At 35.8% G+C, this 26479-nt stretch overlaps 1 protein-coding gene across 1 annotated transcript in view; it reads right to left on the minus strand.

Annotated features, from left to right (window-relative positions):
- The window catches only part of SLC2A2 (solute carrier family 2 member 2), a 37750-nt gene extending 11565 nt beyond the window's left edge, over positions 1-26185 (minus strand). The window contains exons 1-8 of the mRNA XM_003766157.4: positions 26090-26185; positions 22700-22792; positions 19091-19332; positions 15420-15544; positions 7181-7296; positions 4585-4747; positions 2863-3050; positions 511-615 (exon numbers count right to left, since the gene is read on the minus strand). Coding sequence (XP_003766205.1) covers positions 511-615; positions 2863-3050; positions 4585-4747; positions 7181-7296; positions 15420-15544; positions 19091-19332; positions 22700-22792; positions 26090-26104 — 1047 coding nt within the window. The 5' untranslated portion in view covers positions 26105-26185. The remainder of the gene's footprint in view (positions 1-510; positions 616-2862; positions 3051-4584; positions 4748-7180; positions 7297-15419; positions 15545-19090; positions 19333-22699; positions 22793-26089) is intronic.
- Positions 26186-26479: the final 294 nt, after the last annotated feature.

Below are 26479 nucleotides of genomic sequence, written 5' to 3' on the forward strand. Positions count from 1 at the left end.
TTCTCTTCTCTTTCGTAAAGTCCCTATGAAAATTCCAATATCTTTTCCCAGAAATATATTCTACTTGGATAGCAGTGAACCTGGTTAAATGGATCCTCTGAATGTTTTCCTTGAAAGTTAGTCTCTGATAAGAACTATAGTGGAATTGCTTGCATTTTAACTTAAACCAACCTCGGGAAAAGCATTATCTGATTTATAGACTCACTTAAAGAACATTAGAGCTGGGAGAGACCTCAAAAGTACAACCAGTCCATCTTTATCATACCACAAATACTCATGCCATTCCAAACCCTTGACTGAGCAAGAAGTTTTGAAAGTAGGTTATGAGAATCCTGTGATCAACAATATCAACATTTGACTAAGGGAGGGGGTGAGTTTATACACAGACAAGAACATTTTTATGACCCCTTTACTTCCACAAAACCCCCTTGCACCTGAACAAAGTCACTGACATTTTTTTCCTGGAAAAAAAGAAAAAAACCCTCTATTTATCTATTGGTATTTACTTACAGAGATAATAGTGAAGATAGTGTTCACCACTCCAACTCCAATTGTTGCATAAATGGGTTGTTCCACACCAGCTGTGGAGAAAATACTGGTAGAATAATAAAAGATCTGGGGAGAAAAGAAAATGCCCAATTTTATTAACTCCAAGAAGATGCTTGGTGGACTCCTCTAGATCATTAAAGGTAGAGAGAATGATATTGACTTGCCTGTAAGCTTTGAAGTAATTATTATTATTAAAGCTTAATTTTTTATTTTGATGAATCTTTTAAAATTTATAGATTTGTTTCATGTGTTGCCACTAGTTTTTCTGATGCCAATATTGTACCAATGATGCTGTATACTTGTAGGTCATGGAATATCCCAATCTCCAAAGAATCAAAATTGTGAATTATTCAAAGGATAATTGAGAGACTATATAGCAATGGTAAGAAGGTTGAAGCATCTTACCAAAGATGATTTCCACAAAAGAAGTAGCATAGAAATATTATCTAGAACAAACAAATTAACAAAATAAAAAATAAAATGTTAAAATAAAAAATTTAAAATATTATCTAGGAAAATACAGGATTAGATGCGCATGTCATGGATTGAAAATGGGGCATGATAAATGAACATCCTCAGTTTTGCTCCGACCCTCAGAGAATGTTTTTTAAAAAAAGGCAGAAGAAGACTGTGACATGGACATTCTAGACACTGCTCTGGTCCTGACAAAATTTTTTAAAAAGTAGAGGAAGATTTTGAACATACACAGCTTATGGGAGAACATAGAAATCATGCAGGGTGAGAAAGTAAAAGTGGACTATAACCTGGATAATGGAAGAATTGCCCATCAAAAGGAGATCAAGGCTCTATCTACAAAATACTTTGTGGAATCATGGAGCAACTAGGAACTTCTAGAAAACAGTTAATAATTATACTCTTATCCTCCTGTTGTGAGGCAGACATCATAAAATAATTCTCCATTAAAATAGATTCCACAATTCCCTTAGCATTTAATTAATCTCATTCTAAAAGTTCATCATCATGTTTAATGTAAACCACCTCAGCTAGAATCCAGTCTAACTCCTGTTTTCACTGCAATTAAAGAAGCCCTCTGAGAGCTTAAGAAGAGTTATATCACAATTCACCTTTTCATTTCCAATTTAATCTGTCCTAATTTTTTTCATCATTCCCTATAGAAAGGACAATTCTCAAAGAAGTTTAGAACCCCTTAAGGTAAGGAGCCTGGGGCAATTCACCCTGATGAATACTACTTAAACATTTATATAAATCTATATGATTTCTAAATCAGCTTCAAATGATAAAAGAAAAAAGTAAGGACAAAGGGTGACATGCAGCCAGAGAATGAAGCACGTAGTAAGTTGGAAATTGCATAGTGTAATGTTTATAATTTGATTTCATAGATCTATTTCCATATTTAATATTAGCAATATATAAAGCTATGTTTTGAAAGAAATTTAATTTTAATCCTGAACATCCCCCAAGAGCATTTCCATACACACAGAATAAAGAGGACTTTGTATGAATCCTTAAATTTCCATTTCATACATTTCCACATATAAATATGTAGGCATGTATATACATGTCTACATATATACTTTGTATATGTATATATTGTGTTTATATACACATATACTGTATGTAAATGTAGATAAATGCTGTGTATATGTATGTATACATATAATATATACATACATGTATGTATGTATTATGTATGTGATACATGTGTATACACACATATATACATACACACACACACACACATATATATATATATACTCCCACTTACATATATACATATGTACATGAATCTTGGGTCTCTTATCAACTGACAGTAATCTCTTTCCCTTTTTCCCAAGAATACCCAGTTATATCCTTTTGTCACTGAAGCAACTAAAGGATTCCCAAACACAGATTCAGAGTTTTTCAAATTGGATATACTCGACGGATGTCAATTATTATTGACCACATTTTTGAATTCTTTGACAAGGTCCTTTATTTCTTCTTTTTTTGAACCAATTTCTACATTAATGAATGGAATGTGAACTTTTGCTAGGATTTTTCCCTCTTGCTAACTAGAAAAAATGATTTTTTAACTTAGAATATTCCTATTTCTAAGGATATTCAGAAATATCTACCTTTGGGAGATAATTGGAGTCAACACTTACAAATTTTTTTGATAGTTTTTTTTTTTTAATGATAGATATGCTTTCTTTTATAGCTTTTCTTTCTTAAGACTTCTTTCCCCTTTCTCTCCATTTACCTCGATTCCCCTTTGTTGCACAAGCAGGTTAGTGCCACTTTGTGATTACTTTAGGAAATGTAGTATGTGGGAAATAACATTAGGAAACTTACTCCATTGATTCCAGAAAACTGCTGAGCCATGTGCAACATCAGTGCTACCAGGGTGGGCTGCCGGTAGCTGGCTATGGTGAAAAGCTGAATTATGGAGACTTTCTTTTCGTTGGCAGCTTCTTCTTTTTCTTTTTTCATCTCTAGGATATCCTTTGTGGGGTCATAGCCTCCTCTGAGCTTTTTCAAATCTGTTTCAAAAGTGATCTTTTATCAGTCATCACTTGTACATTATTTTAATTAATGGAAAAATCATGAAGCTCTATGACCTTACTGAGATTGCCTAATGGGAATTTTATTTGTTAAACTATATCTAGAACTTTGGAAAAAATAGTGTATTTTAATGCATTTCATATCAAGGAGAAAACTTCCTATATATTGTGATACTCAAAAGGAAATTGGTGCTGATATTGTTATTATTTCTGTTTTACCGATGAAGAAACTGAGACTGAGAGGCATTAAATGGCTTGCTTAGTACCACATGGCTAGTACGTGTCAAAACCAGATTTAAACCAGGTACTTCTGATTCCCAAACACTGTGAAATTCTACCTCTCTTTGTTTGACTTACTCATGTCTTAACAGAGAATTATAAATACAGCGGATTGTCATTCTGCTGAGGGAATAAGATATGGTCCCCATCTTAGGGAGTTTGTAATTTCTGAAAGGACAATACTATGGCTTTGCAGTGCAGCCCTGTATTCCTACCTGGTCTCATTTTGAGAGCTCAGGGCTTCTGGGTGGTACAGTGGCAAGGGGGACAAATTTGGAGTCAGGAAGTCCCAAGTTCAATTACTGCCTCAGACAATATGACTGTAGGCAAATCACTTAGTCTCTCAGTGTCAGTCTCATCGTCTGTAAACTGAATTTAATAATAGGACTCATTTCTCAGATTGGTGGAGAGGATCTAATGAGCAAATACAAGTAAATCTTAAAGTAGTCTGAGAATGCCAGTCACTATTATGAAGGCTCCCACTTACAAAATGATTGGCTTGAGTTAGGGGACACAGTCTATGGTCATAGAATAGTTTTCCCCCTACTTAAAACTGGTTCATTCATGTATTGAATAAATGGCAGATTTGATCTCATTAGTTCTGTGCCCAAACCCAGTGAGCTAACAGGCTTAGAACATTTAGAACCAATACAAAATGACTGAAAATTCAATCTCTCCCATTCTATCAGTTTTTTAGGGGGATATGTTGCCTGGCATTACATGGCAGACTGTAAACACAGATGACTGTAGGAACAAACTACACTTTCATATCCTGAACAAGTCACTGTCTTTTCTTCAATTTCTTCATCAGCAAAATTAGAGGCTTAGATCCGAAAGCTTCTAAGTTCCTTTTCAGTTCCAAATATGTAATACTTCAGTAAAAGAAGAAATCTCAAATAGTGAAAGTTTGGCTCCTATACTTAATGACACATATCTGGAAATATCTTTAGGTGCTTAATTATGGTTTATGTAAATGTTGGCAAGTGAAACTGCATGGTCCAATACATTTTTCCCCCCTGAGGCAATTGGGGTTAAGTGACTTGCCCAGGGTCACACAGCTAGGACCTAATACAATTTTCATTGCATGGTGCTCTCTTGTACAATTAACCATTTGCTTTCATTTGGAGGAAAATATTAGCCAGTTATGCTCATATATGTAGTGCCATAACTGATGATTTTCCAAAAATAGAGAAAAGCTTGATTAGGAGAAAAACCGAATAGTTGAGTGTCTTACTCATTTTGGCTTTGTTCTCCTTTCCCAGATTAATGTAAAGGTAGCTGGGGCTCTCTGGACAGATGAAGAGTAACAAACATTGAAGGACGGCAGGTCCTGCACTTAAGCCAAGCAGTACAGGCCACATGTCAGCATTGCCTAGGATAAAATCAAGTCCAATGACCTGAAAAAGATAGACCCACACTGTGTTAATTATGCAACAGACTGAGGCCATTGACTAGTAACTGCTTGCTGCATTAGCAAGTCATCTACCTGCAATATGTCAGTCCACATAAAGTGGAATCATTACACTTATGTTTTGTGCTTTAAGCACGTTGGAAGGGATTCAGAAGCACTTCCATTTATTCCTACCCATATAATTTCTCGGTGGGGCTCTTCTTGGGGCCCCTTGGTGAGTGAACCCACTATCTCCCATTCATTTTTGTCTAATTGTTAAGAAATTTTAAATTTTAATAGTTAAGAAAATTTTTTTCTAAATTAATCTTAAATTGATTTCTTTATAACTCCCACCCTCTGCTACAATGGAAGTAAGTTGGGGATGGATTATCTCCATCATAAAAAGCTTTAGATTCGATTTTCTAAAAATTAGAAAAAAATAGGAACATTTCAAATTTTTTCAAGTGACACAATTTTTGATTTAAACACAACTTTTGGGGAACTTGTGCAAAGCAAGACATAAATGTAGTATTTATGCAAACAGCATGAAAAACTTAATCCTATGGCAGAAAGTTGTTAATTTCTTTTGTCTCAATCCAAATCCTACCCTACTAATAGGTATGGTGCCAGAATAGGAGACCAACTTGTTTTTAGTCAACATCTTTCTTCTAAGACCTTAAGGCTGAACTGTTAGAATAATGCTTGAGCTCTTTCCTGAGTTTTCCTATAAGCAGCCATTCAGCAAGAAATTCAGCTCTTGCAGCTGAATCCTGTCTTGTTTTCCCTGGTACAGATCCCTACCTGATGTCTTAGACATGTGCTTATTCCTCTAGGACTAGGATTTTACCCTACTCCCTTAGTTCTTTCTGTTAATTCCTTGTCCACCTAGTTGTTGGGCTGTCACAGGCCCACATTGATAACAGGGCTTCTAAACCTGCGTTCCATGAGCTTAAAAAAACCTTTTGAAAATTTGATATTTCAGTTTTCCATTGTAATTCTCTTGCATTCTTGTATATTTTATTTAAAGCCATTATTCTGAGAGGGCATCTTTACCATAGGCTTTTCCAAATGCCAAAGGGATCCATGATTCAAAAAGCAACATTCTCCCTGCCTTTCTATCATTTTTAAGGGGAATATGTTGCCTGGCATTACATAGTCCCAGAATTATAGTCTAAACACAGAAATGATTATAGGAATAATCTATAATTTTCATATCCTGGACAAGTCACTCTTTTCTTCAATTTCTTCATCAGCAAATTTTGGGGCTTGGATCTGAAGACCTCTAAGATCCTTTCTACTTCTAAATCTGTAAAACTTTAGTATGAGAAATCTCAAATAATGAAAATTTGGCTCATACTTAATGACACATATATCTGGAAATAGCTTTAGGTGCTTAATTGTGATTTATGTGAATGTTGGCAGGTGAAACTGCATGGCCCAATACAATTTTCATTGTGAGTACAATGGCTGACTTTCCTACTCTTCCTCTCACCCTCCCCTTCCCCCCAATTACTGAATCTACTCTTAAAGGTCTCCCTGTTCTCTGAGTTCCTGTAATCTCATCATGATGCTCTTTGATTCTTGTTGGGACTACAACCTTCCATACTTATTTCTCCTCTATTTCCTTTTTCTTAAGAATTTCTTTATACTAACTCTACTCTATGTAATAGGTAACAGAAAAAAGAGGAACAAAATCAGAACTGATAACATTAGTATAAGGTGAATGGCATTAGGAATGGACAGGTCCCAACAAAGGTCCATGGACACGGAAAAAGAGGATGTCTGTCATCTCTCATAATTGGTCCTGTTTGGTGTGAGAGAGAGTTGGATACTTGAGTTCCTGATTTGAGCTTTTTGTTGTTTAGGAGATGGTAGGATCACTGATTTAGAATAATTTAGGAGACTATCTAATCCATCCCCTTCATTTGCCAGATGAGGAAGATTTTGAAGAGGGAGTCATTTGTCCAATATCTCACAGGTAGGTGACAGAGCCAATATTTGAACAGGGGCCTCAGACTCTGAGATTGCTCTTGCCCCTCTCTTCTTCAAGCGTCACTTTCACAGTGCAAAGAAAATGGGCAAGAAGTGGAGAGATCAGGACTGCACATGGCATCAATTAGCTGAGTGATGATATTATGTAAGTCACTTTCCTTTATGTTTTGTTTATTTTCCCCCCATTGGTGGTTTGGGGATACTACTCAATGTGCTACTTACCATAGAGTGTCAAATAAAACAAAAAATGTGAAAGGACTTTTAAAAGACGGCAAAGTACCATAGAATGTAAGCTACCTTTTATAGAGAAAAAACTCCAAAAGAATTGAGAAAACTTGGAGATCTAACAGGTTGCTAGATATCTAGTTGCTAATTCATGACCATAATTTTTTTATGTTTTCACCAAAGTAATCATGAATAATTCAAACCATATGCTAATGTCTTTTACCTGACTGACAAGAATTCCTGTCACAATGGCCAGCTGGTGCAGGGTACCCAGAGCGCCTCGGAGAGATGTAGGAGCAATTTCACCAATATACATTGGAACCAGTCCCGATACCAGACCTTTGTGAAACAAGATATTGCGTACTTAAGGCAGAGTTTGGCCAAACAAGAGCAAATGGGAAATCTGTAGATGTAGTGTAACACATTGTTCAGTGTCGAAACATTTGACTAATGCCTAATTATATTAGGAGACACAGCCCTTAGTAAGAGATAGCCCTCAGTACTCTATTGTGAACTGAGGGTAGTTAAGAATACAAACCTATTTGTTTTTGTGTTTCAAAGTTCCAAACATCATCGTTTTATGTTCTGGCACTTAGCACTGTGCCTGGCACTTAATAAATGTTCACTGATTTATATTCAGAATTGGCTTTGGTAAGCTAACGTACATGATGTCCATCATAGGGCCTTAATTATCTTCATATAGAAGACTAAAGAAATTCTGATAAATTTCTTATGATCCTTGAATGCAAATGTTATCTCTAATATCAGAAAGGGGGGAAATAGTTATCTACCATCCCCCAGATATTACAAAGTTCACTAAATTCAAAGTGTCATCATGGAAGTTAAGTGAGGCAATGGAGAGGCTGTTGGATTTGGAGGCAGAAAAGACCCAAGTTAAAATCCTGACTCGGACACTTACTAGTAGTATGGCTCTGGGTTAGTCATTTATCCTCTCAGCCTCAGTTTCCTCATCTGTAAAACGGGGAGAATAATAGTACTGGCCATTGTGAGGAACAAATGAGATAACATATATAAATGTTTTCTAAACTTTAGATGGCTTCAGAAACATTAACTATAGTTATTACTTTGAATGATAATAACACATTTAGACCTGGAAGAAACCTTAGAGGCCAGCCAGTCCAACCTCTTCCTTTAACAGATGAGGACTCAGAGGTCTGGAGAGTTCAGGAGACTGTCATGCAGGATGTGACAAAGTCAGGATTTGAATGGAAGTTTACTGGCTCCAAATACTCTGCACCACTATTCCTTATACAATGTTCACTGATGTCTTTTTAGTGAACAAGAATTCTCAAATCAATCCCACAGAAGAATTCTTTGAGTGACTGCCTATAAATTTCTGCTATCCAAATGAATCAATCTCACACATTCAGAGGATGGGTTTAGGGAGTCTCCTCAGGATCTTTCTTGAAGACTGCTTTAAAATCTCCTAATGATTATGCTGTCAACAGTATACCTATATTTCCCCCTGAGTTTACATGTGATTTGTTTTGCCTCTGGTTTGTTGATAAAGAAGAAGCCATGACTTCTCTTTTTGACATATGTTCGTGTCATTTAAGCAGAATATATTTTGTTGATTGATTTGCCATTCCTTATTCTAAAGCCCAGAATCTTTACATCTTTTTATCTTGGTTTTTAAATTTTGTGGCAGAGGCAATAGGGTTAAGTGACTCGCCCAGGGTCACACAGCTAAGTAAGTGTCTGAGGCCATATTTGAACTTGGATCCTCCTGACTTCAAGACTGGTGCTCTATCCACTGTACCACCCATCTGCCCCCCCCCTCATTACTTTTTGGAAAGGTTGATACCCGTCTCAACAAACAAGAAAGCAATCTCTTATGTACCAAGTGAAAGGTTGTACACAGGGTCAGCCATTGGACCCAAGCTTACATCCGCTGACATATACTCCCTATGTGATCATGAATAAATCACCGATTCTTAAGGGAAGGAATGATTCCATTTTGCATGTATAGGACCCTAGAACATAGCACAGCAGCTGCAACATGGTATTCACTTAGTAAATGTTTGTTGACTGATTGATGAGTGCTTCTAGGAAACTCTTGAAGTCTCTAAATTACGGACAAGTTGACAATTTGCATCATTGGAGAGAATTTCCATACTGGAAATTCCTCAAGCTAATGATAAGATATCATAACTTTTCTTATTCTCCTGTATCATGGCCAGATGTGTAAGGCACTCTGCTAGCTGTTTTGAATGTAATAAAAAAAAGAGAGAGAGACTGCTGTTCTGCAAGTACAAAATCACCATGAAATGAGGTAGGGAGTAAAGGGGATGTAGGTCAAATAAAGTCTTCTCTAAAGAGATTTTGGGGAAAGAAAGAGTACTATTCATTTTAGGGGAGACATTGGGGAGAATTCATGGAAGAAGTAGATCCTTGAAGCAATACAAGAGAAGGAGAGGGAAGGGCATGCTACCTGTGGGGTAACTTGAACAAAGCCCCAGAGGGGGGCGATGGGAGGTGACATTCAGGGGTCAGATTGACTAGAACATAGAATGTATGGAAAAGAGAAATATGTTTTAAAGCTGTCAGCATAGCCTCAAATCAGACAATGTAAGAGCGTTAAGTCCTAAGACTCAGAAACATAGTGTTTTATTCTAGAGGAATTAGAGAGCCACTAATATTTTATATAGTAGAAACATAGAGTGGGATCTTTTCCTTGTAAAGACAATTTTGTTAGAATAGATTGGATAAGAGATAGACTTGAGAAAGAGAGACTAGTAACTCAACAGAGTAGTGATGATGGCCTGAATTACCAAGGTCACGACCTTGGTTGGACAAATCATTCAATCCCCCTGGGCCAATGCTTTCCCTTTTATAAATTGAAGGATTTGATTAAGGGTCCTTTAATGTTCCTTAAACTAGTGTTCATGATCATGAAAGGTAATAGAGATGGAAAGGGCATATAAAGCATAATGTTAGATGGAAGGCAGTTACGTGGCACTGCAGTGAATCCAGTGCTGACCTTAGACATTTACTATCTGGGTGATCAAAGTCAGTCCTATTTTGAAGTTGATAAAACTGAGGCAGTCAAAGATTAAGTGACTTTGGTCACCCAGGATTATTGAGATCAAATGAGATAACATTTGAATAGCATTTAGCCAGTGTCTGGTACATAGTAGGCACTGGCATAATACAGCTTGTATCCTTCCTTTCTGTGGATGTAGAACTTATAGAATTTAGCAACTGATTAATAAGAGCCATGATAAAGAAGAGAGAGTCAAAGATGAATTAGATCTTGAAAATTGAGTACTAGAAAGATGGCAGTATTCATAATACAAATAAGGAATCATGGATGAGGGACAGGTTTAGTGAGGAAGATAATAAGTTCAATTTTGGACATGTTTAATTTGAGATTTTGGATATTCAAGTGGAACTGACTAGTGGTCAGTTGGAGATATGGAACTGCAGCTTAGGTTAAAGATGAAAGATTAGAATATCTGTGTAGAAATGCGAATTGACCTGCAGTAGATGAAAACAATAAGAGAAAAAACGGAGTTGAGAATCAAGCCTTGGGGAACATCCACCTTAAAGGACCAACAAAGTAGATGGACACTATATGGCATGATCAGACAAAAGGAAAACTAAGATAGAACAATGTCACCAATCTGGGGGAGCAGTAAGTACCTTGAAGGAGGGAGTGGTCAGTGTTGTCAAAAGTTACTTGTCAAAAGTTACAGAAAAGTCCCAGAGAGAGGAAACTGAGAAAAAAAGACCATTGTATTTGGCAATAGAGTGTTAGCTTACATAAAGCTGTTTCATTGGAGTAGTGGAATTGGGAGCGAGATTGAAAGGGTAAAAAGTGAATGTGTATGAAGTTTGTGGAGGCAATGTGTGGGTGATCCTTTCTTGTAAAGACAAGATCCACCCTCGTGTTTACTATGTTGCATGACATAACCATATATCTTATATTCATTAATGCACTTATTAAGTTTTCTCTCTCTTTTTTGTTATTATATACATATGTGTAGATAGCCACAGTTTTATTCACTTCAGCAACTATGAAATCATTTGTTCTCTTTCCTTCATAAGAAAAAAAGTTATTAGATAAAGAGTAAGGAAGGATTAAAGTTTCTAGATTTAAGATTATATAATTTTTTCCCTTTTAATCACATAATTTTCTGACTATAATTGGAAGTCATTTTCTTTAGTTTCCCTCCAATCTGGAAACTGTGGAATATACTAAATGATTTCTTAATTCTTTGTATTTCTTAATAAATATTAAGAAGTTATTAAATCCCTTTAGTTACAACATGAATATTTTGGACAGCATAAGTTTTGACTTAATTGGTGACTCAGAAAATTTATTTCTTTCAATGATTTCTTCCCTTTTGCTGTATTCTTTGACCATAAGACTTTCTGAAAGATCATTTGAAAAGAGGATTCTTTTTTCTATGGAAGTAAGATTAACTGCCCCTGGTACTGACCAGATAGTTAATGAATATCAAACGTCAACACAATAACCACTGATATGATAATGTGTGGTCATTCTCTATTGATTCTTTTTCTGCTGCTTACAAACATGCCCAAATCTTATTAATTTAAAAAAGAAACCAAATCAACAAACCTACATTTGCCTATTCCATTCCCCCAATCTAATATCTTATATTTAGCCTTTCTTTCCCAGTAAACCTCCTTGAAAAAGCTATCTGTTAGTTGCACAATTTCCTCCCTTCCCACTCCTCTCAAACCATTGTAACCATTGATTGAAGTTGCCCTTTCTAAGGTTATCAGTGACCTTTTATCAAGTCTCATTATTTTTGTTGATTTTATGTCTACACTGTCTCTCCCATGACTCCTCTCAGCTCACATGATCAACACTTCAGTTCAAGCTTTTATTGCTTCTCACCTTTGAAATCATTATCTTCCCACTAAGCAAGCAGCAACAACTAACTCAGAACTTGATTAATCCAATAAAAAAAATAAACAGCAAAACAATTAAGAAAGTAAATAGAATATTAGACAACATAAGCAAATTAGAAGAATAAGAATAGTTTACTGTCAGAGCTATGGAAACAGGAAAATTTTGTGACCAAATGAGATGGAGAGCATTATGAAATGCAAAATAGATAATTTTTGTTATATTTAATTAAAAAGCTTTTGTACAAAAAAAAAAAAAAAAAAGCAATGGAATCAAGATTAGAAGGAAAGCAGAAAACTGGGAAACAATTTTCATGGCAAATGTTTCTGATAAAGGTCTCATTTCTCAAATGTATAGATTATTGAATCAAATTTATAAGAAAACAAGCCATTCCCCAATTGATAAATGGTCAAAGGATGTGAACTGGCAGTTTTCAGATGAAGAAATCAAAGCAATCTGTAGGCATATGAAGAAGTGCTTTAAATTACTTTTGATTAGAGAAATTCAAATTAACCGAACTCTGAGATACCACCTCACACCTATCAGATTGACCAAAATGACAAGAAAGGAAAGTGATAAATGTTGGAGAGGATGTGGGAAAATTGGGACATTATTGCACTGATGGTGGAGAGTAGTGAACTGAACCAACCACTTTGGAGAGCAATTTGAAAATATGCCCAAAGGGCAATCAGACTGTACATACTCTTTGCCCCAGCAATACCACTATTAGGTCTATATCCCAAAGAAACTATAAAAAGAAAAGAACCTAAATGTGCAAAAATATTTATAGCAATCCTTTTTTTTTTTTTTTGTGGTGGCAAAATATTGGAAATTGAGGGTATGCCCATCAATTGGGAAATAGCTGAACAAGCTGTGGTATATGAAAGTGCAGTAAGAAATGAACAGGCAGAATTCAGAAAAACCTGGGAAGACTTGTATGAGCTGATGCAAAGTGAAATGAGCAAGACCAGAAAAACATTGTATACAGCATCAGCAATATCGTGTGATGATCAACTATAACTGATTCTCAGCAACACAGGGATCCAAGAAAGTACAAAGGATTCATGAAGGAAAATGCTGTTCATAACCAAATAAAGAACTGAAGGATTCCGAATGGAGATCGATGTATATTCATGCTTATGATTTAGCCAAACTGTTATTTCTCTGTTCCTCACATATAACTCTTCATCTCCATTCTTTTTTTTTATTATTATTATTTTTTATTTATTTAATAGCCTTTTATTTATAGGTTATATGTATGGGTAACTTTACAGCATTAACAATTGCCAAACCTCTTGTTCCAATTTTTCACCTTTTACCCTCCACCTCCTCCCCCAGATGGCAGGATGACCAGTAGATGTTAAATGTATTAAAATATAAATTAGTTCATCTCCATTCTTATTGGGGCTATCTCCATATCTGAAATGAACTCCCTCCTTGGTCTGCCTCTTACAATGACAAATTTCCTTCAATGCTCCACTCAAACTCTACCTTGTGCATATGCCCTTACCTTATCCTGCAGCTACTAGTTCCTCCCCCAATTACATTTTGCTTATATATGTACATATTATTTTCATTCATAGAGTGTAAGCTCCACGAGGGCAAGAATTGGTTTGTCTTTGTATCCTCAGTATCTCAAGTCTATATTAAATAAATGCTTTTCATATAATAGTACCATGTCATATAACATGATGTGATGCTTGTCTAATACAATTATTTTAAATCTAATATTGTAGCATAAGACAACTATGTATGATATAACAACATAAAATATAACACAATAATGTAACATATGATATGATTTTATAACATATGTGACATAGTATAACTTAACATTATATAACATAGTATAATAATATAATGTGATATACTATAAATACATATTGATTTGAATTATAGAATTTTTAATTAGGATAGTTTTTGATCAGGGGCAGCTAGGTTGTTCTTTGAGTCAGGAAGACTTCTTTTCCTGAGCTAAAATCTGGTCTAATATACTTCTTAGTTGTATGACCCTGGGCAAGTCACTTAACCCCATGGGCCTCAGTTTCCTCAGCTATAAAATGAGCTAAAGAAGGAAATGGCAAATCACTCCAGTTGTTTTCTGAAGAAAATCCCAAATGAGATCATTAAGAGTTGAATTAGACTGCAATGACTTAAGCAAAAGCTTAGAGAATGAGGAAACTTTATAGGTGAATTCAAAATATGAAGTTAGTAAATTTAAAGAATGAATTTCCTGAAATAGTCACATCATTTAGTTTCAGACTGCACATTTCCATTGGTCTGAAGTCAAGAACAATATTTACATAATTATAACCTTTAATAATCATGGATTCAAATCCATGGGACCTCTTCAGGATATTCACCATTCACATTTATTCGTACTTAGCTATACTATACTACTAGTTCTGAGATTTATACAATAAATAGTTCAATTCTAAAGACCCATATATAAACTAGAAACCTCTGGGGTTAGTGACATGTACTTTGATATTTCTTTGTAGATGTCTTTTTGATAAACTGCTGGTTTTAGTGCTCTGATTTTTAGGATGAGGTAAGACTGATTGAATTCACCCGATCATAGGAAAGCCCAAGAGCTTTCTGTTCTGGAGGTTAAAACATTGTCAGCATTTTGATTCAATTTTTCAACCTAGTAGCTCTCTAACAAAAAATATGTACTCATTTCCCCCCTGAAAAGGAATTATGACCAAAAACAGATGGCGAAGGGGTTTTATAGACATTAGTATCTCAAAAGGAAGCTACAGTTTAAGGTAATGGAACACATTACATAACTAAAAAAAAAAACTCCTTCACTGGCAGGTTAGCAGGACCAGGGCTTCCTGGCTGTTAAGAACTTACAAAAATTAAAGATGTGGCTCATTTATTTTTCTCACAAATTGAGCAAATGTCTGTTTGCTCTGGTCTTTGCTGATTTGTTGACTCGGGAATTCTGAAAAATTGTTTCTAAGAACTGTCAGTCCAACAGTGATATCTCATGCTCAGATAATAGCTACCAATATTTCAGTAATGTCCTTTCATTACCAAAAACATTGTGACATTTATTTTTGACAACGACTTTATTTAATGTGTAGACTTCCAAGACAAAATGTCACACATTTACAGTCGAGTGAATAAATGATACGTGTAGCTTTGGCTATCCATTCTGCCACCCAGTCCTACAGGTTCTGCTTGTCTCACCTCATCTCACCTTGAGAACATCACTTCTTTGATGGTGGAGGCTGGAGGAGGAATATCAGGCTCATAGCTTTTCCAGGTCATGTTGACAAGGACATGAGTTGATAGAATGTAGTGGATGAGTGATGCGGGTGTGGTCCCTTTAAGATTCCTTTCTTTCTGATTCCCAACCCCTCCTAGTTGATGCATTAGCAATTCTGGGTTTGGGAATCAGAAAGATAGCAATTCTGGGTTTGGGAATCAGAAAGAAAGGAATCTTAAAGGGACCACACCTGCATCATGAGGAGCAATTTCAGAACTTTTGTTCACCAATAAGAACTTAAACAAAAAGGCCTTATAAAGTTATTCTGAAAAAATACTAGAAATTACTTACCACAATATAATCCTGAGATGAATCTCCCTGAGATGATAAGTATGTGAGATGGGCCAAATTTAGCGATTGCCATCAGGAGAGATCCAATCAATGAGAGACCATTCGCGGCCAACATTCCTTTAATTCTAGAGTGAATTAAAAGGAAAACGTGCAGAGGCTGTAAATTCAACACTAAAATCAAAACATTAAGTTTTTCTTTTAATAACTTTCTATGAGTTCTACTTTCTCACCTTATTCCTTCTTTGATTTGGATTTCAAGTGCCAGATGAGAATTTTTAGTTGAGGTTTTTGTTATGTTTGAATGATTTCTAGTCAAACCATTGGATCATTAAGAATGTATTTGTGGGGATATAGTGGATAGAACACCAGCCCTGGAGTCAGGAGGACCTGAATTCAAATTTGATCTCAGACATTTGATACTAAGTCTCTGTGTGACCCTGGACAAATCACTTAACCCCAATTGCCTTACAAAAGAAAGAAAAAAGAATACATTTGTTGAAATCTTAGGTTACATGGATAGAGATAATATATTTATGGAAGCAGAATTGGAAATATGAATAGAGGGTCAATCTTTCTCAGAAAGACATGGCGGGGGCACCAAAAGAAGCTTCTGTATGTGGGGGGCTTGACTGGAAGAAAAATGATACTGTATAGCTCTTAAAAAAACCAACTTCATATAATGTCAGGCATAGCTCTGGAATAGACTGGTTCTCTTCTAACCCTGTATTTCTATATTCTTCTTTAGAGAGTAGAGGACCAATTTTGTTTTAGTGATAGTTGTTAGGCAAACATTTGAGGCAAGTTAATTAAGTTCTGGCAGCTTCTACCTTTGATCTGAGGGGACCAGGTGAGGTACAATTTAGAATTTAGCCAGTAGCGGACTACAGATGGAAAAAAATGACAGTAATGGACCTTCCATTCAGGCTAAAGTGTGAGGCCATGTATTCTTTCTTATTTAGATGCAAGGAAAAAGAAAGCAGAGGGATTGAAAAAACAAGATCCCTTCTCCTGAGAAATTATAATCAGGCAGTTCTATTCTGCTGAAGAAAAATAAAGACTAAATAGTAGAAGTTGCTTAAGAAGACTCTCTTGAAATCCTGAAGAATAGGAGCTGGGCACTTTCTATGCCCCAAAGGCCTTTTGACTCTTAATAAAAGATTCCAGACAGGTTAGAAGGATGTTTTCTTCTGTGCCATGAAAAATGGTCATGATTTGATTTAGGAATAATTGAAAGTAGATGATTCTTGAGGAAGATACCTTATTATAATTATGTTTTTTTGTCCTCTAGTTTTATTTCTCTAATTATTTAATAATGTCCTTCTTCTAAATCAGGGAGTCTTAAATTGGAAAACACAGAGATTTGAAGGGGCATATGAATTTGTTTTTAAAAATTATTTTGATGCATCAATATAATAGGTTTTCTCTATAATCTGATATTTTAGTTCATGCATCAAACATGTAACTCTGAGGAGTTCACAAGAATCTCTAAATTTCTTCACAATACATGAAAGGATTAAGAAACCTTCCTCCAAATGAGATCATTCTTTAACATGAACAAATGCTATGTTTTATTGGTCAAATAGATTGGAATTTTCATAGAAACAGCATACTTGTGAGGTCTTAAGGATCTTAAGGGTTGGGACTAGGCTGTTTTACATGTTTATCTCTCCCAGGCTAACATGTTATCTTGCACATAGTTTATACCTAATTAATGCTTATTTAACTTGAATTTGAAATCATTATCTATCTATCTATCTCTCTAACTCAGTTTATTATGCCTTTCAGAAAGTTGAGCTTTTTGGCTTACACAAACAAAATCTAAGTACTAGTTCCATTTATTCAAAATAAAAGCATAATAATTAGGATATAAATAGCCTTGATAGTAGTATTAGCCTTGCCAACTGGAACTTATAAAATACCATTAAACACCACCAATGTCTATTGTACATCTTCAGAAGTAAGGCAACCAGGCAAAGAATACTTTATGTAACAAATAATCTTGGAAACTAGCTGAGAAAGAATTTGGAAACAGTGGAATTGGAAGGAACTTATGAAGTCTAAACTTAATGCAAAGCATATATCTCTTCAAGTGGCTTCTTAAAGGTCTTCCTCAATGAACCACTGAAGAAGCTAATTCAGGATGGGGGGAGGGGGGGAAGGTGGGAGGAGTGGTGGTAATTGCTGCATAGGTCTATTTAACCTCTAAACTCATTGAGGTAATTAGATCAGAGGATCTCTAATGACTTTTTGCCCTATCCCATTCCATAATTCAATGAATAATTTTGGAAACTCTAATTGTTGGAAGCTGCTATCAGACACTCCAGAGTTTGGGGTGTGATGGTGGGTTTTACTTATTAAAGAATGAAACACTAAAACTAAAAAGTTGTTTCTGCTCATGGGAGAATTAAGATATTACAAAAAGATCAATTAATTTAACCAAATACTTCCTTTAATTTTAGAATAATTAGGTTTACTTTGCACAAATGTGCAAATTAAAAAAATTTATTTTCTTTTAAAAATTCCAACTTAAAACTGAGCCAAATATTCATGCTAAAAATGACTACTTTTCTTTCTTAGTTATAGGACAGTGCCTCCTGAAAAATGAATAAATATAATTTGAGCTGTTATCCTTTAATCAAGAAGAAGAATTATGACCCTGAAGGCTATTATTTCTTTAAAACTGTCAAGTGCCTTATTGTGTCAAATGACAAGCTCGAGCACAAAAGGAAGAAGCTGTCAGTATTTTGTGACATCAGCCAGAGAAACCTTATCATTTATAGCAGGTTCCAAAAAAAAAATCTAAATAGAAAAACATCCTGTCATCATTGGACCTATATTTTTGATTTTAAAAATGAATTCTGTACAAAAGAAAATTTTCTTTTGAAAAATTACATTCCTTGCAAAGTCCAGTGTTTGATTCCTCATGAAGTAAGGGGAAAGTAAACAACTTTATGTGCTACATGTCCAAATGGGTTAAAGCTTATAGGCAAGGTGGATCCAGGGGTATATTGTCTCTGCCAATAAATACTATCAAAAGCATAAAATTTAGAACTAGAATTATCTGGTCCAAGCCTGTCATTTTATAGTAAAGACTCTAAAGTACCTTGGCGAAATAATTTCAAAAATGGAAAAATGGTTTTTACTAATTTATGGCAACAAAGATTATCAAAACATGTGCAAAGAGACAATGTGATGTAGTAGAGAAAATACTTGACTTCATTTTGTAAGGTCTTGTCTGATTTCTACTATTTGGGTAGCCCTTTGCAGGTCACCTAAGTTTCCCAGTCCTCAATTTCTCCATTTGTAAATTGGGGTGAAAATTCTTGTAACTACTTGATGAGGTTGTTTTAGTACATTGCTTTAAAAACTGGAAATCTCTAAATAAATGTGTGGAACAATTATATAGGACACATTTGTGATTGGGACCTTACAAATTAATTTTATCTTGAAGAGAATTGGTCTAGTATTTGGATGACCAAGATGCTGAGCTCTGTTGTAAATATGAAAAGTGGAGCTTTATTTGCTACAATGTAAAACTGGGGTAACCCTAACATGCCTTAAACAAAAATCTAGAACCATTTTTAAGAGAAGAGTTCAAAAGAATCTGAAAATTAAAATGTAAAGCACCCCCCCTTAATAAAATGTGACTGGCACCCTTGGAATCGTCATACCTTCCTAGATTGTCTCCTAGCCATCCACCAAAGAATGAGGAGATCATCCCACCAACTGCAAAGATGGACACAGACAGGGACCAATACATGGTGACTGTGGGAAGGAATGGATCTGGCTCAATTTCTTTTTCTTCATAACCTGTGGTGGTCTGCATAGTGGGTATGTACACATCAGTAGAGTTATGAGGCTTCTTTTCATCCTGAGGTACAGCCAGTAAACCTCTGTAATGGGCTACAATTATCTAAAAAAGGAAAGGAAAGCAAATGAAAACACAGCATATGAGATATTCAGGAGTGACTCAGGTGCCAGCTTCTCAGTGGATCTCTCTAGTGAACACTTTCTCCTCTCTCCCCCCCCCCCAACCCCCCATTGTTTGGCATTTATTCAGTGCAAATGTTCTGTATCTATCCTAGGAGAAAGGCAGTTCCTTTAAAGTAAGGATTGCCTTGTTTTTGTCTTCATATCTCTATTGCATTTAGTGGGCTAATAATAAATGTGGATTGAATTTATTATATGCTGATGACTTAGTGGTTTGTTATTGATTTTTTTTTTGTTGTAGTTACATCAACAAAGACTTGTATGTCCTGAAAAGGAGATGGCCCGGTTTTATAGAGTGAAGGACAACACATCGAGAGACCAAGGGCTACCTTGGTGTTCAGAAAATGTTAAAGGAACTAGAGAGAGGTCTCCATACATTGAGTAGATTATCTGTAGAGAGAGTTTGGGAGGCCATGTATGAGATTTAAAGACTGGTGGTGAATGAAGGAAGAAAGGAAGGAAGGAAGGAAGGAAAGAAGAAAAGGAACAAAGGAAGAAAAGAAGCAAGGAAGAAGGGAGGGAAAAAAGGAAGGAAAGATGAAGGGAGGAAGGAGAAAATGCTTTCTATTTGATCCTCACAACAACCATGGTAGGTTTTGTTGTTGTTGTTCAATTGTTTTTAATCACTTCTGATTCTTTGTAATTCTATTTGGGTTATTCTTGGCAAGCATACTGAAGTGGTTTACTATTACCTTCTCCAGCTCATGTTATAGATGAGCAAACTGAGGCAAACAGGATGAAGTGACTTGCTTAGGGTCATACAACTAGTAAGGCAGTGAGGCTAGATTTTAACTCGGGAACATGACTCTTGACTCCAGATTTAACACTCTAACCACTGAGCTATCTATCTGCCTTATATAATATTACTGCTACTACTATTGCTGCTGCTGTTGCTGCTGCTACTGCTACAACTACTGCTGCCTAAGAAACTAAGACTGATAGAGGTTAAGTGACTTGTCCAGCAACACACAATAAATATTTAAGACAAGATTTGAATTCAGCTATTCCTGACTCCAGGCCCAGGGCTCTATCACTACTGTAGTTTTATAGGTCTGAGCTTGGTGTTAGGAAGACTTAAATTCAGATCCTGACTCAGATAATTTGTGGTCCCAGATAAATCACTTAACCTCTCATCCTCAGCTGTAAAATGAGAATAATGAAAACTCCTACCTCTCAAGGTTGTTGTAGGGATCCAATGAGATTTAAAGTGCTTTGCCAACCTTAAAAGGCTTTATAAATACTATTTCTTCTTCATCTTCATCATCATCATCATCACTATTACTAGTGGAGGCAGCATATGACCAAAGAGATCCATGAAAGTATTGATATAGTTTTGTTTATTTTTGGTGAAGACTTTTGAAATTGTAATGACACTATTCTTGCATAACACCGTTTAAACATAAACTGGGAAGAGGATGAATGGAAAATGGCATTGATTTTGGCTTCTCTTCTTAGCCCTGACCTCTGGGACCTTGGCTGTTGCCAGTTATTAGCCCTTTTCATTTCTCTAGTTCACAGGAACAGCAGTTAGACTGACCATCTGAGTATTGAGGTGGTGACTAGAGAGACCACTGTAGAAAAGCCAATTTTTCCAATTTAAGAAAATGCTTTGGATCAAATGCAGCATGAGTCAGAGGATCTGAGTTCAACTTCATCTTTATGAGCTTCTTCAAGTCATTTACCTCCCTAGACCTCAGTTTTTCATTTGTAAAAAAAGAAGTCTCTTTTCTTAACGTCAAACTCAGTCAAACGTGCCAAACTCAGTGCCATGCAAGTTCAGAGGTGATTTCTCCCTCATATTCACCTGTCATGGCCCAACCTCCATTCATGTAAGTTCTTGTTCCCTTCCATCCCTCCTAACACGATCACATGGCTATCATCCCCCAAGTAGCTGATTGACCAGGGAGAATGACTCATTTCAGAAATGTTGTGCTATGCTCTGTCCAAGCGTCTCTTCACCCCCATTCCGTGTGACTCTGTTGTAAAGAAATTTGGAGTTACCAGGTAGAGACTGCAATGACTTTTGACATGGGAAGGGATCTGATTGCCTAGGAGATTTGGGGATAGGAAGGGGAGAAGAAAACACAATAGAAAGCTGTCAGAAAATAGCAGTTTCTATATAAAAAAGTATTAAATCCATGCCTCAATTTTCATGAGATCTCACATGTCTGGGACTATCAAGAAAAAGGTCTAGGGTCTAATGAGGGAAGAGAAGTATTCTCTCAAAGCCTTTTGAGAAGAAATCCATTTTTATCTGAATTCATGGGTAAGGAATTAAGGTCATCATCTCAATAAAGCCATTTTAATTTCTGAGGCATGGAATCATACAATGAAAACCCTGCATCAGATAATAAAAAAATAAATAACTTTCTATGGAAGCTCCAAGTTCTTGACAGCATCATTAATCTTTGTAGTAATGATGCATGGTAGGTAATGAGAGGTAGTTAATATTTTGATTTAATGAAAAAAGAACTGAGGTAAGAGAGTAGGCAGCCGCTCTCTTTCAGGTCTAACACATGCATCTGGAGACTGACATTGACGCTGTCTATGAGAAAATGTTCTTTATCAAGCATGATCAGATTCTGATGTGTTTTTATTCTTTAGCACTTATGCTGTGTCCACTGTGAATTATATGAATAAAAACCACATCTCTTTCCTCTAAATATGTTCCTTCCAAGGTGCTAAAGGGAACATGTTAGGCTACATGATTTCTTCAATCTCTGCCACCTTTCATTCCCACAATCTTCTCACACCCCAGCCATATCATAAAACTTACAGTCTCACCTATCCTCTACCTTCGCCTTCCTTAGTGGCTTAATCCTTATTTTTCCTTAGAGTTTTTATTATACCTGAGAATAACCTCATTGGGAGACATTTATCCCTAGGTTTTCTTTTGAACCTGGGAGCTTCTCATTCCCGATTCCCTAAAAAAATTTGAGTGAATGCAGGCTCCCACCATCTCCTTCCCTTTAAAAAAATAAACCACCACCAGTTGGCATGTCAAACATAGGGGTTTGGAATCAGGCAGAATCGGAGATCATTAATCATTATCTTTCTCTTTTACAGTGAAAATTGTCTAGTGAGTGTTAAAAGCAAGTTATTTTTTTTCTGAGAAACATGCTTGAAATGCTTGATCAAAGGTCAAAGACTGCCCTGTGTCCCTGTACATGAGTACATTTTATCTCTTGAAAAAATTGGTAAGAACAGGTGACAGATAACACTATGTCACTGACGGAAGGCTTGTGAAAAGAAAGATAGACTAATGTATTCTTTAAAAATATTTCGCTTGCCTGCTGGGGAGCATTGATCACTCCAATGTTGTATCCAAACTGGAAGGAGCCCAGCACTGCAGTGAAGACAGCCAAGCACAAGGTTCCGGTGAACTGCGAAAGGAGCAAAAGGCAGAATAAAGGACCACAATAAATTCCTGTCAACTTGCACACATGATTCTTAAAGACCTTCAGAGCAGGCTAGATCTGTTCTCCTTCCCTGATTCTGTGCAGCATGTCCTATGCATTTGACAGATGTTTTTAATATGGGAATGTTAGAGCAATTAATCATTTCTTCTCCACTGCTGGTGCATTATTAATTCAGAACTAAACTTAGGGATGGCTGGTCCCAGGTGGTTGGTACCAGACATCCTTCTTTTTCTTATATATATTTTAAAGCTTTTCCAGTTGGGGCTTCAACATCAGAATTATATCTATGAGGATAAAGCTTGAAGCGATTGATAATTCTTATCAACAGCATCAACTCAGTGATACGGTGGCTAGCGGTGGGGAAACAAATCACTAATCAATGACCTAATAAGCAGAAAAGGAAATTGAATCTGGTGAGTGTCAAATGATTTACCAAAAAATGACTCCAGATCTGGAGGGCAGCAATCAAGAGTTTATAGATTATCATCATTCCTCTAGAGAAGGGGGTTTTAATATTTTTGGCTGTCCTTGGTAAATTCTACCTACCCTTGTTCAGAATAATGTTTTTAAATGATTCAATAAGATATAGGAAATTATAAAGGAAACCATTTATTTTGAAACTCAGTTACTGAAAAATTTTTAAAAGAATTTCAGATATCTCCTCCAAATTGAATCCTTGAATAGAGAAAAATATAGCAAAATTCCAGAATAAAGTAAGTGAAATAGAATATAAAAGATATCAACAGAAACTATTACTATGGACGACAATTAGCTTGTGTTCTTTCTTAGTCATCTAGATTTTTAAATTATTGCTCCAGAAGCACTCACTATATCCTCAGCATATTAATTGTATAATGATTACCGATGTTTGTGTGAGGCTCTGCAAGGCCCTGAAGTGCCTTTTAAATTACCATGGAAAGATTATATTCTTTCTAGATTTTATGCTTAATATAGTCTATCATATTCAACTTATTTTAAAACTGGAGATTTGTTAATAGTATCTGTGCTAATTTTATCTGAATCTATGAAATAAGACCGCTTTCCATCCATGCAAAACAACCTATCTATACTTTAATAGATGAATTTTAAGGTATTGCTTAAGACAATTGAGGTTCCAGCTACACCCAGGGAAAGAACTCTGGGAGATGACTATGAACTACTACATAGAATTCCCAATCCCTCTACTTTTGTCCATCTGCATTTTTGATTTCCTTCACAGGCTAATTGTACACTATTTCAAAGTCCGATTCTTTTTTACAGCAAAATAACTGTTAGGGCATGTATACTTATATTGTATTTAATTTATACTTTAATATATTTAACATGTATTGGTCAACCTGCCACCGGGGGAGTGGATGGGGGGAAGGAGGGGAAAAATTGGAATAAAAGGTTTGGCAATTGTCAATGCTGTAAAATTACCTGTGCATATAACTTGTAAATAAAAAGCTACAATAATTTAAAAAAAAGACAATTGAGGTTCAATGTCTTCTTTAGGGTCATCCAGGTAGTAAATTAAGAGGTAGGATTTGAACCCATCTCCTCCTAGTTCTACACTCAGAATTCTAGCAACTAAGCCATGTTGCCTTTGTGATGGTGATAATACATATGATGCTATTATTATTCACTTTAATTTCATTAATAGAGAACTCCCTTTACTAATAGAATCAATTGCTCTGTACCTAATGTTTTATAAAAATGCTTGGGAAACTAAGAAGTTGTGATTTTTTTTGGATGATAGATACTTTTTTAAACCACAGAAATGATGTGTAATATAATTTTTCCTCCTGATACATGACAATCAGGATATATCTTAGGTAATATTTAAATTCAGATCTTTCTGGCTTTTTGGCTAGCTCTCTATTCATTGTAACACAATATCTCTGATGATAATTAGGAATCTATAAATTAATTAGAACATAAGCATCAAAAACACAGATGACTCACAGATGACCTTTTGAGTCTGGAAATAGATTAAATAAAATTGTATATGCTTAGGAAAATAAATAAAAATATGCCAAAACATAGCTAACATTATAATTTAAAAGGAAATCATTGCATGGTTCAAAAGGGATCTTGTTTATAGATTAGGACCTATGTTTCTATTTGAATAATCCTGCCAAATTTGAACACTTCATTTCCCCAAAATGGCAGATTACAGATAATTTTTGGTATAGTAATTAGTAAATTATGACTATTATTGAATTGATGGTCTAAGAGGGGCTCCAAAATCAGCTCTTTTCTCTTCCCACTTATAAGCCACCCTGATGATTATTTACAAGTACCATTTATTCCAAACTCCCCTCTGCACTTTCTTTAAGGGAAAAAAAGTCTCAGAATCTCAAGATGGAAGGAACCTATGGAGTCATAAACTCGAATTAATGTGTAGCTAAGCACAAATGCTTCTACAACACCCTTTTCCAGTGGTGAAAAATTCACTATCTTCTGAAGCAGCTCAATCTGTTTTTAGACAGCTTTGTCAGAAAGTTCTGCTTAAAATGGAGCCCAGAACTACCTCTCTGCGGGGGGTTCTCCTTTACTTCAGGTTCCTAGGAGATCAAGAGAAATAAAGTTTATTCCTCTTGTCTATCATAGCCCTTTACATACTTTCAGAAAGCCATCATGTCTCATACCTATTTTTTTTCAGTACTTCCAGCCTGAGAAAAAACATAAATGGTCCTTTTAGGTTCTAGAACCTCCTTCTATATCCCCCTCCACCCCAGTTTATCTGATAGCCTGTTGTATACCAGAAATATTAAGGTATCTAAACCTTCAAATTTGGATTGGGATCTGGACTTGGTCTTAAATAAAGATTTATTTGTTTTTTTCTCTTCCTTAAGCTCTTCCAAGAGACTGAGGATTTGTATCTCCCTCATCCATCTTTGATGGTCTTTCCTGATTTAACCTGATTGTCCCTAGGAAATTTTTTTTTTTACTTTTCAAGAGCCTCTAGTCCCTTTGTGAAGGGTAATCCCTCTTTTTAGGCATCTCTTATCTTCCAAACACAGGCAGGATCAGAAAAGAAAAAGGAGAGATTACGTACAATGTCATTTTAAATGGGGAAGTTGTTCCCTAACAGTTATCTAATATTGGAGTTGAATTGGAGGATGACAAAACAACAACAACAAAAAAAAAGGCTGTTGCTGTCTCTGGTACCCACATCCACCTCTTAAATTCTATCTCTGTGGATGCTGTCTTTCTACTTTTATTCAATTGATTTCCCAAAGTCTGATCCCTAAATGAATACAATATAAAATAGGTTACCTTGTCTTCTGTCATTGTATTGGTCAGGGTGCTTTCCCCTAATTCTGATTCTTGAAAAGATCTAGGGCTCCCAGCTCACCGAGTACATGTCTCTGGGCTACAGAGAGGAAATCTAGTTATATATTGGGAGAGGAGGAGCTAATCTGGGAAAGAGGGCATGCCTGGAGCGAAGTCCTACTAGCATTTAAAACTCTTTATTGTTTTTGGTTTTTTTGCCTTTTGTTTAAATACCTTTGTTTTATCTGGAACAGTCAAGAAAGACACTAAGAGTGAATTTCTGACTTGTAAATCAGGGAACTGGAGGCTCTTCCTTCTTTAGCACAGCTTGTGTAATAAGTGATTTTGGTCAATATCTTTCACACTGTTCACAAACCTGGTTCACAGGAGGGA

The sequence above is a fragment of the Sarcophilus harrisii genome, chromosome 3, assembly GCF_902635505.1.
Source record: "Sarcophilus harrisii chromosome 3, mSarHar1.11, whole genome shotgun sequence".
NCBI lineage: Eukaryota > Metazoa > Chordata > Mammalia > Dasyuromorphia > Dasyuridae > Sarcophilus > Sarcophilus harrisii.